Source organism: Rhinocladiella mackenziei, assembly GCF_000835555.1.
Source record: "Rhinocladiella mackenziei CBS 650.93 unplaced genomic scaffold supercont1.3, whole genome shotgun sequence".
NCBI classification, from domain to species: domain Eukaryota; kingdom Fungi; phylum Ascomycota; class Eurotiomycetes; order Chaetothyriales; family Herpotrichiellaceae; genus Rhinocladiella; species Rhinocladiella mackenziei.
In genome coordinates this window covers 1490912-1507885 of record NW_013550602.1, presented here as the reverse complement: position 1 = coordinate 1507885, position 16974 = coordinate 1490912, and the positions used below count along the sequence as shown (strand labels likewise).

The 16974-nt window shown below is 51.0% G+C and overlaps 7 protein-coding genes across 7 annotated transcripts; 5 read left to right on the top strand and 2 right to left on the bottom strand.

The window, feature by feature from the left end:
* Positions 1-154: 154 nt before the first annotated feature.
* On the top strand, positions 155-2630 carry Z518_04069 (uncharacterized protein; the record flags this gene model as incomplete). Its single annotated transcript, XM_013417777.1, has 2 exons — positions 155-177; positions 269-2630. 2 exons carry the CDS (start codon positions 155-157, stop codon positions 2628-2630), a joined length of 2385 nt encoding a protein of 794 aa, XP_013273231.1.
* Positions 2631-3445: 815 nt separating this feature from the next.
* On the top strand, positions 3446-4902 carry Z518_04068 (cAMP-dependent protein kinase type 2; the record flags this gene model as incomplete). The annotated part of the gene is made up of 4 exons (XM_013417776.1): positions 3446-4087; positions 4140-4393; positions 4446-4820; positions 4875-4902. 4 exons carry the CDS (start codon positions 3446-3448, stop codon positions 4900-4902), a joined length of 1299 nt encoding a protein of 432 aa, XP_013273230.1.
* Positions 4903-6895: 1993 nt separating this feature from the next.
* Positions 6896-8005, top strand: Z518_04067 (uncharacterized protein; the record flags this gene model as incomplete). The annotated part of the gene is made up of 3 exons (XM_013417775.1): positions 6896-6997; positions 7070-7507; positions 7571-8005. The coding sequence occupies 3 exons, from the start codon at positions 6896-6898 to the stop codon at positions 8003-8005; spliced, it is 975 nt and encodes a 324-aa protein (XP_013273229.1).
* A 670-nt stretch (positions 8006-8675) lies between these two features.
* Z518_04066 (histone) lies at positions 8676-9097 on the top strand (the record flags this gene model as incomplete). The annotated part of the gene is made up of 2 exons (XM_013417774.1): positions 8676-8988; positions 9042-9097. 2 exons carry the CDS (start codon positions 8676-8678, stop codon positions 9095-9097), a joined length of 369 nt encoding a protein of 122 aa, XP_013273228.1.
* Positions 9098-10045: 948 nt separating this feature from the next.
* Z518_04065 (uncharacterized protein) lies at positions 10046-13576 on the top strand (the record flags this gene model as incomplete). Its single annotated transcript, XM_013417773.1, has 1 exon — positions 10046-13576. The coding sequence occupies one exon, from the start codon at positions 10046-10048 to the stop codon at positions 13574-13576; it is 3531 nt and encodes a 1176-aa protein (XP_013273227.1).
* A 396-nt stretch (positions 13577-13972) lies between these two features.
* Z518_04064 (uncharacterized protein) lies at positions 13973-14422 on the bottom strand (the record flags this gene model as incomplete). The annotated part of the gene is made up of 1 exon (XM_013417772.1): positions 13973-14422. The coding sequence occupies one exon, from the start codon at positions 14420-14422 to the stop codon at positions 13973-13975; it is 450 nt and encodes a 149-aa protein (XP_013273226.1).
* A 1511-nt stretch (positions 14423-15933) lies between these two features.
* On the bottom strand, positions 15934-16898 carry Z518_04063 (uncharacterized protein; the record flags this gene model as incomplete). The annotated part of the gene is made up of 2 exons (XM_013417771.1): positions 15934-16430; positions 16484-16898. The coding sequence occupies 2 exons, from the start codon at positions 16896-16898 to the stop codon at positions 15934-15936; spliced, it is 912 nt and encodes a 303-aa protein (XP_013273225.1).
* Between the last annotated feature and the right edge of the window lie 76 nt (positions 16899-16974).

Below are 16974 nucleotides of genomic sequence, written 5' to 3'. Positions count from 1 at the left end.
TCATACTTGATTCCACCGTGATGCCTATCGCATGGGCACTGCCACTTCACTCGGCAACATTGAAAGTCAACCGAGAAGTCATCATCGCTTGTTCTCAGGAGCCTCCACCATCGTCTTGGAATCCGGGAAGATCGTCACTCCGTCCCTGTTCAACATGGCTCTCTTGCAAAACGAAGAGTAAGTTGGTCGATTCTGTCCTCGCCGCGGTTTAATCTTCCGCCATCGTGTCCTCTGGAATCGTTCATCGCCCGCTAAACTAAATCAACAGGTTTGCCACCTGGTATCTACGGAGTTCGTATCTTGCCAGTGTCAAGGACGGGATTGCAGAACGGCTGATTAATGTCAACTCCTCGATTTTAAATACTCCAGGATTTCGCGCCGCTGGCTGGTCCGCAGATCCCGCTCAACGAACTTATTCTCCACCAATCCCCACGTCAATCAACACCGAATACTTCCAGTATGGAGCGGAGCTTCAGCTGTTGAACTCACAGGGCGACGAAGAAGATGAAGGTGGTCTCGTCACCGGTAGGACTAGCAATGACACCATCGGTCCAGGATTCAACGCTCGACGACGAAGAAAGAAGGAACACGTCGAAGATGATGATAGTAGTGATCTGACAGACGAATCCGAGGAAGAAGCTGAAGGCGCCCAACGCGCTGCTCTACAAATCCGCTTTGCCAAAATGCCCACCCGTCATCGAGCCGACTCATCTCCCGTTTGCAGCACTGGACCCGAGATAATAACGACCTCACCCTCGAAACCAACGGCCGAGAACAGACGTCGAACCGGATCACTGGGCGCCGTAGAGGCTGTCAAAGCTCGGGCGAGGCGAGACACTACAACAAGCAGCGACTTGTCCTCTGAAAATGAAGTGGATCCAGCTTACTTCCAACGCCGTCAACTCCAAGCAGGACAAACCTCGAAATCTGCCCCCTTTCCAAATGAAGTGCCGACGAGAAGGGATACCGAAGACAGCCAGAGAAGTCAACTACAAGATGACTCTGATGCAGAGTCTGTTGGATCCGCCATGTCTTCAGATTTGGGCGAAACGATCGACTCTGCCTCATTGCTTGATACTATGGAAGAATCCAATCTCACTTCGTCTCCCCCAACCTTGGGAAGCCTGACCGAGTCGGGACCTCGTGTGCCTCAGCCAGAGTCACCTAGGAAGCAAAGAACGTTACCCCTGTTGCATGAATTGCCTCCCCCACGACCAATCAGTCTCCTGCAGCCAAAGAGTTTGCTTTCAGCCGCTCTGAATGCGCAGAAAAAGTCCCCAACCAACCCTGTGCAGCAATTTGCGGGTCTATCCGGCAAGGGAAACCCCAATCCACTTTGGATCAAAGTATACGCGCCTTTCTCTGATGACGCTGATGAGCCTTTTGAGATGCCGCTGGCTCGGACATCGAAAGACGGTAGTGCCGTCATCGTCGCGGAAGCAATTGGACTCGCTTTGTGGAGATATAGAGAGGAAGAACTGGAGCCGGCTCTGACGCCGGCACAACTCGACGTCAACAAATGGACTCTACGAATGGTGGAAGACGGCGAGGTCGATGATGACTTCCCACCACTTGGTCGTACAAGGCCCATCACAGATTTCACATACAATAACAATCGGGGTGGCAGAGGCCGATCAAGAGATCGGCCGTTTGATGAGTTTGCCCTTGTCGAAGCCTCGCTTTCACAGGTAGAAGCGAACAAGAAAGAAACACCTCAATTTATCCCAGCGGCCGAAGAGGAAGTCGGACCGGTTGCAGCACCAGACCCGTCCATTCCACAGCCACAACCAACTCCAGCCCCGAAAGCTCACTTGTCCAGGACCAACATTCTTCTGGCTGGTCAACCTTTTGCATCAGCCTTGACCAATGCATCATTGACACCGGCAGATTTGCCGGCCCCCGCAGCGCCCCAAGCCACTCCCCGCGTAGGCGCCACGAAAACAATCAGAATCCGATACTTTGATATTGACGTGGCGGCACAGACGATGACCATGGAAATCTCGACCGACAGCTACATTGCAGAAATTCTAGATCATGTTTGCAAACGATGGAATTTCGAAAAGGCCGGATTCGTGTTGAAGGTAGCCGGGACAAATACAGTCGCACCACTCGATCGTACGGTGGAAGCTTTGGGCACTCGATCTGATCTCGATCTTGTGCGAAAACGCTTTGGGGCCGGAGTCAATTTAACAGGTTCACCTGGCAGTTCCTCGCCAAATGCACCTCTTTTGCTCGACATCCAAGGCCCGAAGAAGGGTAAGAAGGGTCAAACACTTCACCCGTTGGCACAGAACCAAGATTTGATCTCAAGCGCGAGCAATTTCAAGAAATATTACGTGACGAGAAAACAGCTTGCCCCATTTGCCCAGGGGAGCCAGAGGGTTCTCGTGTTCGACGGCGACCTCATCCATGTCATGCCCGCTGACACGACCTCAAACGCCAAGTTCAGTTCCATTGCATTTGGTGACATCTTGCGGTGCAAAGTTAGTACCAAGCATCCGAAGATTGTTCGAATTGTTGTTCGCCGGGTCAACGAGTCAAAGCGATATGATTTTGAGGCACGAACGGCCGGAGAGGCCCAGGAGATAGTGGACGAAGTGACGCGGGAGATGAGGATGGCACGCGCATGATGATACATCCGAAGATGCGGCTGCTCTCTGTGTACTGTCATGGCAGAAGTCGGCCTGGCTAGTCCGCACAGGGACAATTTAAAAACATTCTCGTGGACTTGGACAGTGAACATACGTGGCTGAGGAGAGTGGGATGAGTGGGCAGTAACAAGTGCTGAACATGATGGGAAGAGAGAGAGGAGGGATGAGAAGCAAAAGTGCAGAGCTTCCGAGAAGCTGCAGAGGAGGGGGATCCAATGCTTATGCTCGTCGTGCTCGCTACTGTAACCCCTCGTCACCATTCACCCATCCTCGCAACTGCGCTTGCATAATGCTTCAGGGCTCAGTGCTCGCTGCTCAACCGCTCACTGGTCAAACCTCTTAAAAAGCCTTTGGCGTTTCCCGTGCTCAGCTTGTGTTCAGGCGTAATTCAAGCCACCTCTCATACTACATTACGCACTCAACCTCTCTCTTCTATGATAGCTCCACCTGCTACAGTTCTTGTCCCTCACTCGCCGTTCTCAACACTCACTCCCAGTATCCGTGTCCGGTGTTGTTATCGAGACTCAGTATCACCGCATTGCGCCGTCCACGCCGTCCGACGGCCACTTGTCTGCCCCTCGATTGGGGCTTATCGGCTTGCATTGCAGCTTCCTCTCTAGCGAGACGAAACCTCGATCGATCCTTGTTTGCTACCCCTCTCCTTCTCCATCAGGCTCCCTCGTCAATCCACATTGAACTCGGTTGGTAGTCGAACGGGCCTCCGAACTCATTTTTCACACTCCTATCGTTAGTATTCCATTCTTTGGGAACGTGCGCTTCCCTCCGGCGCCCAAATGCCGACCTTTGGAGGTCTGCTCAAGAAGAAGAAGACCAAAGAGCCTTCGGAAGACAAATCTTCTGGCAGCGGGGCCTATCAACCAATTCAATACAAGTCTTCCCAGAAAACCGACACCTCCACTACCGCATCCTCCAAGACGACCTCAGATGCACCAACACAGTCCACTGCTGCCACCACCACCGCCGCCACCACCACCACCACCACCGTGATCTCCACTCCGGATCCCAATGCGAAACCGGCTGAAAGCAACGGTGCCTCCAATATGAACATTGCCAACCTTGTCAGCCCCGCGGCGGGCACGGCGGATGCCAAAGGAGCTACGAGACAGACCAAGGGCAAATATACTCTCTCAGATTTCACAATTCAGAGGACATTGGGTACGGGTTCATTCGGTCGGGTTCATTTGGTGCAGTCGAAACACAACCAGCGTTTCTACGCCGTCAAAGTCTTGAAGAAGGCTCAGGTCGTCAAAATGAAACAGATTGAGCATACCAACGACGAGAGGAGAATGCTACAACGAGTCAAACACCCTTTCCTCATCACTCTTTGGGGGACATTCCAAGACTCCAAGAATCTCTACATGGTCATGGACTTTATTGAAGGTGGAGAGCTTTTCAGCTTACTTCGCAAGTCACAGGTAATGCCTTTCCGCCTTCTTCTCGGGCTCACGTGAATGCTGATAATCACAGCGTTTCCCTAACCCAGTGGCCAAGTTCTATGCCGCTGAAGTAACCCTGGCGCTGGAGTATCTGCATGGACAAAATATCATCTACCGAGATCTGAAACCCGAAAACTTGTTGCTCGACAGACATGGCCATATTAAGATCACGGACTTTGGATTCGCCAAAGACGTGCCCGACATTACGTGGACTCTTTGTGGTACGCCAGACTATCTCGCACCGGAGGTTGTGGCCTCCAAAGGCTATAACAAATCAGTGGATTGGTAAGTGATGGATTGAAGAGATGAAATGGCCGGTTTCTGATTCGAAGTGCAGGTGGTCCCTCGGCATCCTGATCTTCGAAATGCTGTGCGGGTTCACCCCGTTCTGGGACGGAGGATCTCCTGTCAAGATCTATGAGAACATTTTGAAAGGGCGAGTCAAATATCCCCCTTATATTCACCACGATGCACAAGATCTCCTAGTGCAATTAATCACCAGCGACCTGACCAAGCGATTGGGCAATTTGCACGGAGGCCCGGCCGATATCAAAAACCATCCCTGGTTTGCAGAAGTGACATGGGAGAGGTTGGTGAAGAAAGATATCGATGCACCTTATGTTCCTCCGGTCAAGGGTGGAGCTGGTGATGCTAGTCAATTTGACAAATATCCTGAGGAGACGGAAGAATACGGCAAGAAGGGAGAGGATCCGTAAGACATCTTTGATCCTATTGCCTCTGCATCTAAGCTGATATGATTTTCTAGTTTCGGTCATTTCTTTACCGAGTTTTAATTGCTAGATGACGACAGACGGGCGGCCCAAAAAAGTGACCCAGTACTGGGCGGAATGGGCAGAGGAAGGGTGCAGGCAGGGAGCGAGCAAAGCTGGAAGCACAATGATGACGAGCTGATCTTCCAATAGAGTGATACATGAGACACGAAAAATCAGTTGGGTATAAGACTTGACTGTTCCTGAAGCCATGGGGTGATGACAATGAGTTGGTGTTGCCGAACGTGAGTGAGATCAACCTGGAGACCGGCATGCTGCTATGATGCTAGGAGTACCTTGGGGAACTTGTGTATTCAGCACTCGGGCGAGCTGGTCTGTTACATGGATTTCCGTGTTCATGTTCACGCTGCTGAGAACTTGATTTCTTATCCGCTTACCGGATCATCCAAATCGGTCGATGACTTGATGAGAGAAGGGGGGGATTAGGCTAGAGTTAATGCTGCAAATAGGGAGGAAATGCGCGACATTGTTTCCTTTGCTGAGAATCGATCACGTTCCGATGTTGATTGGGAATGGAATCATTACTTGAGGTCCATTTTATCAAACTTAGGGATTCTTCTCTGGCCAGGACGATGGTTGTGTATATAATACAGTACATTCCGACTAATTTCTTTTTCCTTCCTTTCTTCTAATTCTACATGCACTTTTTTGATGGCTCCTGTATGTATAGCCTCTTGGCTAGGAAGTCCTGGTCATTTCCGAACTTCAGTTCGGAACGTAATAGCTTGAGATGTTGATGAAGGAGGAGGATAACAATGAGATGCAATTTTCGTTTCGAAATTGCGGAGCAAATTGGTGATCGGAGAGTGGTCGATGGATGAGATGGATATTTTCGTTCCTGTTTCATACGCGGGCCATAGAAATGGCTAGATTGCAGCATTTCGATCGAGTGCAACAATCTTGCCGTCTTCACAACAGCGCTTCGGCACGCCATTGTCATCAATCTTCCCTCCGCTCTGCTCTGTTGTAGCCGAGTCCGCCCAACCCTCCAAACCAAACCTTCCCGTTCATGCTCAAAACAACTCCTTCCCACCCGCCGGCGAGCCACCAGACATCTGTGCTCCCTCCTTCTGCATCCTTCCTATATACGTCCTAATCGTGACGTTCCATGCGTCAATATATTTCTCCATACAGGTGTTGAGACACCTTTGCTCCCCGGAGCTCAGGCTCGGGCCCGGCGTCGGGATACAGTGCGCAAAACAGTTCTCGTTCACCTTACTGATCAGAGCTTTTGCGTTCTCTTTTTTGGCGTTTTCCGTTATCGTCTCTTGGATCCGCTGTACTATTGCAGAGGATGCGCCTGATGAGGAGGAACCGAATGGGTTTGAAATATTTGAAGATGATGACGACTGGGTGGAATTGTCATTGCTAGAAGACGAGGACGAGCTGCCACCACCGAAAAAGCTGCCGAAGGACATTTTGTTGTTATGATAGTCAAAAGCGGTCGGAGAAGGAGGATGTGCCGAAGATTTCGTTTTGGTGTCGTGTGTGCTTGTAGATCTGGATCGGGAAAATTGTAAGGAGGAAGACCTTCTTGCTGGGAGGAAGGAATCGATTTCGTGAAGTCTATCCCGTCGATATGAACGCTTAGTTGATTGAATCAAAAGATCAAAATCTCAGGATAGCTCGATTGTGTTGCGTCAAAAAGACTTTCGCAAGGCTCAATCATCTGTAGCTTATTGGCAGGTCTTTCGGGGGGCTAGCCGGCGACTGCAAGCACCGACCAAGGGATCGTCAAACAAAGTCTCTCCACAAAGCTGCATTTCGCCTGCACCCGAATCCATTTCAGCGAACTGGACACCTTTTAACGTACCGACCTTCTGCTCGCAACGGTGACAATTTCAGGAGGGGAAGACTTCCTAATCGTGGATCATTGTGCCATGCAGCGGTTCTGACAATTTCTTTTCCTTTTCCTTAATATTGTTTGAACATTTTTGAAAAGGCTGCAGGCCGCGGATACGACAAGCGTGGTCAGATTCAGGGTGTACACCAAAATATGTGGCTCTCCGGTGCCTGTTCTCTGCTATGGCTGCTGGCAGCATGGGCCGTGGGGACGCGAGCAGCCGTCGAGGCAGATACTTCTACGAAGAGTATACCGGTGAGTTTGTTGTCTCCCACCGATTCTCCCATTCAAGGTCGATCAGTGGACTAATGCCACGCCAAATCACAGCTGCGGACACACAGCCTTGCACCTCCATATCTTGACTCCGACATGTCGAGTCGATGGTTCGATTTTGGTGGCGACGCCATCATACGAGCAGACCAATATATACGATTAGCCTCCGATCTCCCTTCGCGGTCGGGCTGGATCTTCTCCAGAATACCATTGACAGCGACGAATTGGGAGGTGGAATTTGAATTCTCGATATCGGGATCAGGTCATCTACACGGCGACGGGTTTGCGTTGTGGATTACCAAGGAGAGAGCTCAGCCTGGCCCGGTATTTGGTCATGCGGACCGATTTGAGGGACTGGGCATCTTCTTCGATACCTACAAGAACCACAGACCAGGAGTGGTGTTTCCATACGTGATGGCGATGATGGGGGATGGCAAGACCACGTATGACTCGGCGAACGACGGCAAGGCGAATGAGATTGGTGGTTGTTCGGTATGAGGAACACAATACGGTGGCCCCAAAGATGTGCGTGGCCCAGGCTGACCAGTATTACAGGCTCGAGGACTGCGTGGCGCGTCGATTCCTGCGAAGGCCAAATTGACCTACTTCCAAGACAAGTCACTCTCACTACAACTTCAATACAAAGCGGCGGACTCGTGGATTGATTGCTTCACCCTCGAGCCCACCGAAGATCAACCACTGAAGATGCCCAATACGGCATATCTGGGATTCAGCGCGCACACGGGCGAATTGTCGGATAACTTCGACATTATCAGCGTGGAGACACGGAATCTGTACAACCCTGTGGCGGCGGACGCGGGAAGACGTACCGCCGCCGCCGCCAGAGCCAAGGGCCGGGCCAGAAGAGAAGGAAAGAGCGGCGGATGGGGATGGTTCTTCTTCAAGATCATTCTGTTCGCGGGTCTGGTTGGGGGAGGCTATGTTGGGTACACCCAGTACAAGGAGAAGCAGCGGTACAAGGGATTCTAGGTCAGAAGTCTCGGTGGAGAGTAGGGCGAACCATGACTCATGTGTACAATGATGAATCAAAAAACTTTGCAAGCGATCTCGTCAATTAATGTATGCGTGGCGTTGATCTTGATACCAGTATTGTATTGACACTGATATTAATACCGTTCTGCGCTGATGCCAAGAGCGGGCTGATCTAGACTCGACACGTGACGGCCGATCCGCATGCAACAAAGAAGCTGATCTCACGGCCAATCAGTGGCCCTCAAACAGAGTGATTTAGAGGCGTCTGATTTCCTGCATTTGTTTTGCCTGATTTTTGGAGGTGGTTTTCCAGTGACAATTTGATCTGCCCATCGTTGAGCCTTCCGCCAAGCCCAAACAGCCCTGATCGCGCTGCCATCCACTGCCCCTTCCTTATATTCCTTCTCTTTCCTCCTTCCGACTTTTTCCCCCTTCCTTTTCCTTCTCTTTCCACCCACTTAGCAACCATCAACTCCGCCACATCCCCATCAACTTTCATCGACCAACCATCCACAACTTACCAATTCTACTTCTCTTCATCTCTCTTACACTTCAGTAAACATGACTGGACGTAAGTAATATCATGCTGCCTCAAACTCGTCAATGTTGTGGTCGTTGTGATCGTTGCATCTCGTCGCCACCTCGCCTGCGCCGTTGACAAAGTTACATGCCCTGTCGACCTCACCTAACCAACCACATCTACAATGACAATATACTGACGACCTGTTCAATAGGCGGCAAGGGCGGCAAAGGCCTCGGAAAGGGAGGCGCCAAGCGTCATCGAAAGATTCTTCGCGACAACATTCAGGGTATCACCAAACCTGCCATTCGTCGTCTCGCTCGTCGTGGTGGTGTCAAGCGTATCTCCGCCATGATCTACGAAGAGACTCGCGGCGTCCTCAAATCCTTCCTCGAATCTGTCATCCGTGATGCTGTCACCTACACTGAACACGCAAAGAGAAAGACCGTCACTTCTCTTGGTAAGTTGGCTCGGACAAAACTCTGCATATGGTATGACTGACCGTGACCGCAGACGTTGTCTACGCCCTCAAGCGACAAGGCAGAACCCTCTACGGTTTCGGTGGTTAGATTCTTTAGGACGGTCTACACCTAGAGTCTTGTTACATGGCTATGGGATACGGTGCTTATGGATGATGAAATGGCGTATGGGTCGTGTATTCACACAACTGAATTTGAGGGGGTTTTCTCCTTTTCCCTTTCTGGGGGCGCTTGTACCGGTGATTTGTCTTTTACTCAGAAAGATGCCGCATTCGAGGTGGAATTATATCATTCCGAAAGGAAAGAGTCGAAGACAAAAGGCAATGGTCAATAGTACTGGCAATCATCAATGAGTTGAACACAACTGCATCTGCGTAATTTCTTGTGCTCTTTGGTCCCTCCCGTGGTGTTATACTGGATGCTTCGATGAAGGGGCTGAGCAGGTCGAAGAGACTTTGTACGTCGCTGGAGCTGCTGACATCCGTGGCAGTGACCGCGGCTTCGGCTCGGCATGGAGCATACGTACTCAGGCAGAATCGGTCTCTAGAATGGAATGAGAAGGCCAACTTCAATCAAAGATTCGAACAAGTCTTTAATTCAGATCCATACACATTCGGCACAAGGCAGCAGAACCCTGTGGCTGGAGCCAGTCGGGGGAACAATAAGAAGGTGCCTAGTCTCAGCAGCATTTGTCCAACTTCTAGGCCCCCTTCGTTCTGCTAGCGGGATTGGAAACTCTCGCTTGGTTTCGGTGTGGCGAAAGATGGCATCGAGCGAATGAGGACAACAGGCAACAGGATTTCCACCGCTCGCGAAATACGCGGCATTCCCCCCATCACTCGTCAACTATCAATTCACCCCCGCCCAATCCCTCGCTTTCGTCCACTTCTTGCCATATCAATCACCATCGCTCTCGAATAGATTCCTGCCGCAATGCTAAAGTAAACATCGCCAGTCTCATCAAGTCTAACAATTGAACATGCTGCTACACCGATAAACGTAACATTGAAACGCCCGCTGATAGAAACCACAACCACCATGTTTCAACGGCGTGGCACTTATCTTCAGCGCCTGTCGAAGCTGTATTCCGACACGAAACAATCCTATGAAAGTGCCAAAGTCACTCCGGCTACCGCCAATGTCACCGACTTGCCAGAAGTGAGGGATTTGAGGAGGGATTTCCAGATTCAACAGGATAGATTACTGGCATGGGGCTTGCATTGGACCGACGTCGGGGCTCCCTACCCCACTCAGGGCGATGTCGACATCGACAAGAGGATTGATCAGGCTGGGCTGGGGGAGGTTGTTGCCAGCGTCATGTCCGAGATTAAACGACTTCTCGAAGAAAGCGGACGACTAGAGCATCCGGAAAGGTATGAAATGAACAAATCGGGAAAGACCATGAGGGGGCCCGGACCCGGCCCAGTCACTCAGAGGAAGGATTGGACGAGCCATGAGGTCCAAACCGGGAGAGCGTTGCTTGAACAGCTGACTACTTGCATCGATGTCCTCTACAGCCTTGAAGAATCGAGGAGGGCGGACGAAAAAGGCGATGTGAAGAGGATGAAGCATGCGCATGAATCTTCGGACGGTACCGACTATATCCACCTCTACGACCACCCTCTGCATATCGACTTCGCTGGTCTCGAATTCGGTTCATATTCCTCCCAGGCAGCTGACCCTCCACCATATGACCCGGCCGAGGGCTCGATATCTTCAAGAGAAAGATCGGTCGCCTTCTACCGAGCCGCTGGTCAACCTGTTCTGGTCGACTATCTCAACGCCGACTGCCCTCCTTACGTCGTCGGAAGTGCCGAGGACGTCTTTGAACTCCACGAACTCGGTGAGAAGCTTTGCAAAAACCGATCACTCTCTTGGTGCGGCCATCTCAGACTCGTTGGCTTCACGGTGGATCCTAATGGACCTCGCTGCGGAATGGTATATGCCTTGCCAGATGGACATGACAACAAAACCTTGCAGCAGTCTCGGACGCTGGGATCTCTGATTGCCGCGAGCAATAACCAGGAATCGGCCCAACCTGCCCTGGAAGACCGCTTTCGTCTTGCGTACAATCTCGCCCTGTCGATCATGGGGTATTTCGCGCAAGGTGAAACGCATCAATATATCAACAGCAGCAACATCCTTCTCATCGGCTCCAATGAACATATGCATCGATCCAACTCACCAAAGGAATTGAGGTCTCCCTATCTGCTACAGTCGTGCCAGGACTTTCTCTCGCGGTTACAAGCAGAAGAACCATTGGCCACCACTATCTACCGACACCCGAACCACGACATTCATGCTGCCGAGGTGGTTCCTGCCTATGACATCTACTCTCTCGGCTTGTTGCTGCTGGAGATTGGACTTTGGATCCCCATTTCAAAGTTGTGGAAACCAAAGTATGACCGTGACATCTTCATGAAGAGAGTACAGCAAATTTATTCCCACAAGCTTGCCCCCAAATGTGGAAGCAAATACATGCGCGTCGTTCAGAATTGCCTACAAGCCCCGACGGAATTGCAGTACAGAAACAACTATGAAGATGCTGGAGCATTTTTGCTTCAAGTCGCAAAAGACCTCCAACGATGTTGTGCCTTGGACGAGGAAGGACCTCCTCCTGTTTCGGATATTGAAGTTTTCGAGCTTTTGATCATTGAGCAAATGTGCAAGGCCGAAGAAAAGGCCGCCAAAGAATCCAAAATGCCTAGGCTCCCGGGCGACGATGAAGCGAAACCCGAACTTCCCAAACGGCACAATCCAAAGCGCAAAGCGGATGCCATACAACAATCCACCCCGACCGTAGAGGCCCCATTACGGAAATGGCCGGAAGTCGATATCCCGCAAGCGGACTTGGACCAGTGGAATACACTAGTAATGCCAAAACTGGGCAAGATGCTGGAGACTGCTCTTAAAGACTCCCCCGAATCTTGCAGTCTGAGTCTGATGATGTTTGGCTCGGCCCCTGAGAATGCAAAGACGACTATTTGTATTCAGTGTGCACAGATCAACAAAGTCCGTGATGTGCTGAGGAAGAGATTTCGACCCAAGAAAGGCTGGGGCGTTGTCATTCTCAATGGTGAGGTGAGACGGAGCGGCAAAAGGAGGAAGCCTCGACGCTCCGGATATGGTTCCAAAAGCAAGGGCCCTCGGGCTGTGGCACGCAGACCCCGAGAGCAAAAGTATCAAGAACGTCCAACCAGCGGTGCTAGCATTGGAGCGTTTAAGGACTGCGAACACCTGCCTCCAGTATCCTTTGGCGGCACCATTCTTGTCGACGGCGAACCCTATGGGATGACCGTCCATCATATGCTCGACCTTCCCAGTGACGACGACGACGACGAAGATGAACCTATAACACGCGAACAACCTAGAAGATCTGCAGGCCCACGAACGATCCCTGGTCAATATGATAATTCTGCCGATGTATGTTTTATGCAATCCGAGGAAGACCTTTCGCGATTTTCCGATTTTGAGATTTCTGACGACGAGTTCGAAGGTAGTGATGACGGAAGCGACGCTAGCACCATTCGACCCGACTACGCCATTATGGACGCCGACGGAAACGAATTCTGGTTCTTAGAGGACTCTCCTCCCGAACTTGACGACGACGATGGATCCGACGATGATGACGCTTCTTCTTCCTCCTCGGACGATGTTGATGATGCGGCTTCTGTGGGTGATAAGATAGGCATTGCCCCTTACTCGGACGATGATCTTTGCGTTACTCAACCGGCCATTGACGACGTCGATGAAGACTTCTTTCCGAGTGAAGAGGACCGAGATGACGACCACCTAGCGAGTCATTCTTTCGGCTACGTCTTTGCCAGCAGTGGGATCCGTCGCGTCATTCGAGGCGAAATGAAACACGAGGTCGACTGGGCTCTCATCAGAGTGCATGAGGAGAGGCTAAAGGTTGAGAACGAGATTTCAGATCAAGTTGTGATATCATCAACCAAATCCGCCGGTCGAGCGTCTTCCAAGCTTCCACCATCGTCACATGGCGATCAGCATCCCGTCCTCAAAGCCATCATACCTCTCGCCAAACTTTCCGGTCTCCAGGTACACTGCCGTGGCCGTTCTTCGGGCTTCAAAAAGGGCCGTATCTCTCAAGCCATGGCTCTTGTCAAAATGCATGGCCGACGATCCTTCTCTACGTCCTGGTGTGTTGAAGGCGGCTTCGGAATCCCCGGCGACAGTGGTGCGTGGATCTACGATCCCGTCTCCGGTGGTCTCTGTGGTCACGTCCTTGCCTGGGGCGACAAGAGCAAGACGGCCTATATCGCTCCTATGGAGGTTCTCTTCGAGGATATCCGAGGCCGACTCGGCGCCAGATCTGTCGAGCTTCCTGTCCCCGAGGGCATGAGTCGCGCAGGCGTCGGCGTCAAGGAGGATGAAGGTATCGGAATGGGCACGCGGGGAGGTGCCGGCGAGATTGCCACGAGATTCAGAGATCTACGAATTGATCCCACTTCCGGCTCGTCAAATTCGGCTTCAGCGCCCGGTGCGCCTAGGAAGAAAAAGGAGATCGTAGACGTTAGGCCGCTCGTTATGGCAGGCGCAGTTTCTTGAGTTTCGGGTCGCATCAGGTGGTTGATCTGACCATTGACTGTTTCTGAGCGATTGATGTACTCTGATATCCAGTTGGCCATGGAAGATATCCCGTATTTTTTTGGATGTAGTTTTTCCAATGTCGATGTCAATATCTTGCGCTCCTGCCTTCAAATAAATGCTCATCACTTTCTTTTCTCATCGTGTCTGGTTGTCGATACATATCCTGTTTCTAACTTTCTCCCCTCAACGTAAGATGCAACGAACTCGGATTCCGGTGTTGAAAGTAGAAATTGAAAGGGAGGGAAAAGAAGGTCTCATTCAAAGAGTGAGCTGTCGAAGCAAAGTTCATTTCATTTCGTAAACCTGTCAAACAATAAAAATCCCTTGTGGTATTTCAGCCTTTTCCCCTCAACATCAAAGAAGGACTACGTCAGTGATCAATGCTGTGCCAAATCCCACAGCCATAAAACGTCGGCCTTTCTCATCCTCTTCTGAGCTCCTCGGCTTCAGTTTCCGTTCGCAGGTGATATTCCCTGCCATCGGCCCTCCGAATACAATCCAGAAATGCTCCGGTCTCGCCCAGGTGAGACCTTCTTGTTGTAAAAGATTGGCTGCGTGATCGTAATGTGAGTCGCGCACAAGCCTCAAAGCGCTCTCTGCAACTGTGAGTTGATAAGGAGGCTCCGGCTCCTCAACTAGTGAATCTATCACGACCATATCCACACTGTTGTCGTTTGAAATAGGAACGAGCTCAGCGAAAAGCATTGGAGCTTCGCCGTGACTGCGCATGGCTTCAGCGAGATAAAGTCGGACCCAGAGCAGTTCGCGATTATTGCGTTCGCGATCTGAGCCAGTAGATTGCATGATGAGCTCTAGGAATGAATTTTGGGGTCGGTATATTCACCTGCGTCAAATGCAATGCAGGCATTGATGTGAGCACGCTGACACGTATGTTCAAAACTTGCACCGAAGACGCTTGAATCATCGACTTGCTCGTCGCTGCGTGCGGATTTGCTGCAATTAGCTCTCTCTCCATTTCACGCATCCCCGATTCTGAAGGTTGGTTCACTTAAAGTTCCTTTGAAGGGGGGAGTTGTCACAATGTCTCCTGATCATGGGGCCCTCTCCGTGCCCGTGCGGACGAGGCTATATTGCCAAAGACGGGCTATTTATCAATGGCCAGAGCACGAATGTAGGCAGGGTGCCGTCAAAAGAAGGCTAACTTGAGCGCATAATGCTGTGCATCAAGTGTCGTCAAGGCTCGCACGATTGTTTTTGGAACGATCAGGAAGGAGACTATCGGGAATTCTTCGTCCCTAGAGACGGGATCCTTCGAGAGGTGATCCAAGATTACAATACTAGCGTCAACCAGGCGGGCTCTTCAAAAGTGGGATACCATCCCAGAATCAGGACTTAGGATCTAGAATTAGAGTCGTTCTCGACGAGGGTAGGGCCAGAAAAAGGCGGATGAGGTCTATACAGATTGGACCTCCTCCTGCCAGCAAAAGGATTTGAATTCAATTCGGATCCTTCAGTCATGATTTTGGTCCGGGACAGAGGACCTCGGAGCGTCGTGTACAATAAATAACCTGCATTGTCCGAAGAAGCTTGACTAGACTAATTTATGATATTTAGTGGTAGTACAGGACGACGAAACTTTCAGGGTTTCGTAGAGGGAATACCTTGTCCAAAGACGGGTAAAGGAAGACATTTCTATTGAGAGGCAAGTCCGCCGTGATTCTGATCTTGAGTAATTTCAAGTAGTTTCTGTTGAATTTCATACGTGCTGACTGGCAAACTTTGTCTCTGCAGAGAACTAGAGTGGTGGCGGGTCGCCCACTCATCCCGCCGCCGACTCAGATGGAAAGGATAACGTAAAGTGCAGCCGCCATGCCCTACATTTGTGTCAGTCGGAAAGAGGGATTCGGAACGAGCTTCATTTGGAGATACACATACAGACATCTAAGATGACCCTCAGGATGCCATCTTGGCCCGGGGGTTCCCGCCGAACAACATCAGTGGAAAATAGATTACCCCCGCCCGGAAGTGACCAACGAAAAGCTTTCATGCCAGGGAGGTATCGAAGCGCGGTTTGAGCGGAAGGCTTTGGCCCTGACCCGCTGTGCGGAGGACGGCCACATGTTGACGAATGAATTGAAGGGTCGGACCGACGACTCTGGCTGAAGGTACAGCCTAGACTTTCGTGGGTTGTTTTGAATGTTGGGCCACGCGCCATGCTGTTGTATTTCCTCAAGGTTGCAACTCGCGAAATCCCGATGGGGGGAGGCGTCTAGAGAATCGCCCCCAATGTACAGAGCTGCCAACGAGGCCCTTGTGTGGCTTGTTCTTGTCGTACATCGTCGTCAGTATATCGACTATGGAGGACTTTCCGGACTTGCTGGTGAGGTTGGCGGCGCTTCGGATCGCCTCTTGGGCTTGATGAGAAGTAAAATGAACATGCCAATCACCAGAAGCAACAGGAGCAGGAGGATCTTTCGCTTTGTATTCCGCCGTTGGTAGTTTGTCGCAACGGTAAGCTCCTTTTCAGCACCTTTTACATCTGTTGCCATGCGCTCGACATTATAATCTATTCGGTCAAGCACAGTACCCTGGTCAATGACCATGACTTGTAATTCGCGGAAGATATCGGCCAGCTCGATGATGCCCTTCGCAATATCATTGATCTCGTGTTCTCTTTGGCGAATGACAGTATCGTTCCTGTTCAATCGTTTCTGGGCCGTTTGCTGTAATGTTGACTGACCGAATGACTTGTCGGCGTCAGACTCCATCAAGGCTGGGTCCATGTACGGATTCTGCACCGGTGTCGATGATCGGCCAATGGGCGACTCGAAGCCGCCCAATGCTCGAAGTTCTAGGCACATATGAGCATTGATATTCCACGGTATAAAGGTATTTCGAACTTACTGTTCAAGTAATTGCTTTGCTTCTTTCTGAACGCGGCGCTCACTTCTTGAACTCTGGCCGCCAAAGCCACTTGGATATTCTGCGCCATGATCTCGTCTCCTTTCTGCAGATTGCCCGTCTCTCTGGCCTCCGTGACCATGTGCTCGATGCGTTTGATAGCCTTTTGGCACTCCTGAAATCCTCTGGTGATCTCTTGTGTTAACTGCTCTATTTCACGTTCCTCTTGCTGTTTGACGGATTCGTCATCAAATCCAGGAAGCACATGTTTCGAATGGAGCTTGTCCAGTTTGACGGCCTTGAGAGTGATCTCTTTCAGTACATCGCCGACCTCGTCTTGAACGTCGATCCAGCGGGGTGGAAGGAGGTCCATTTCTATAACAGCATCTCCATCATTTTCGTATGCGCCCGCGGACATGAGGCCCCGGGTCTCCTCCGAACCTTGATCCCTCGAGCCATTGGAAGTGGTTGGATATCTCAGTTTCTTTGTGGGA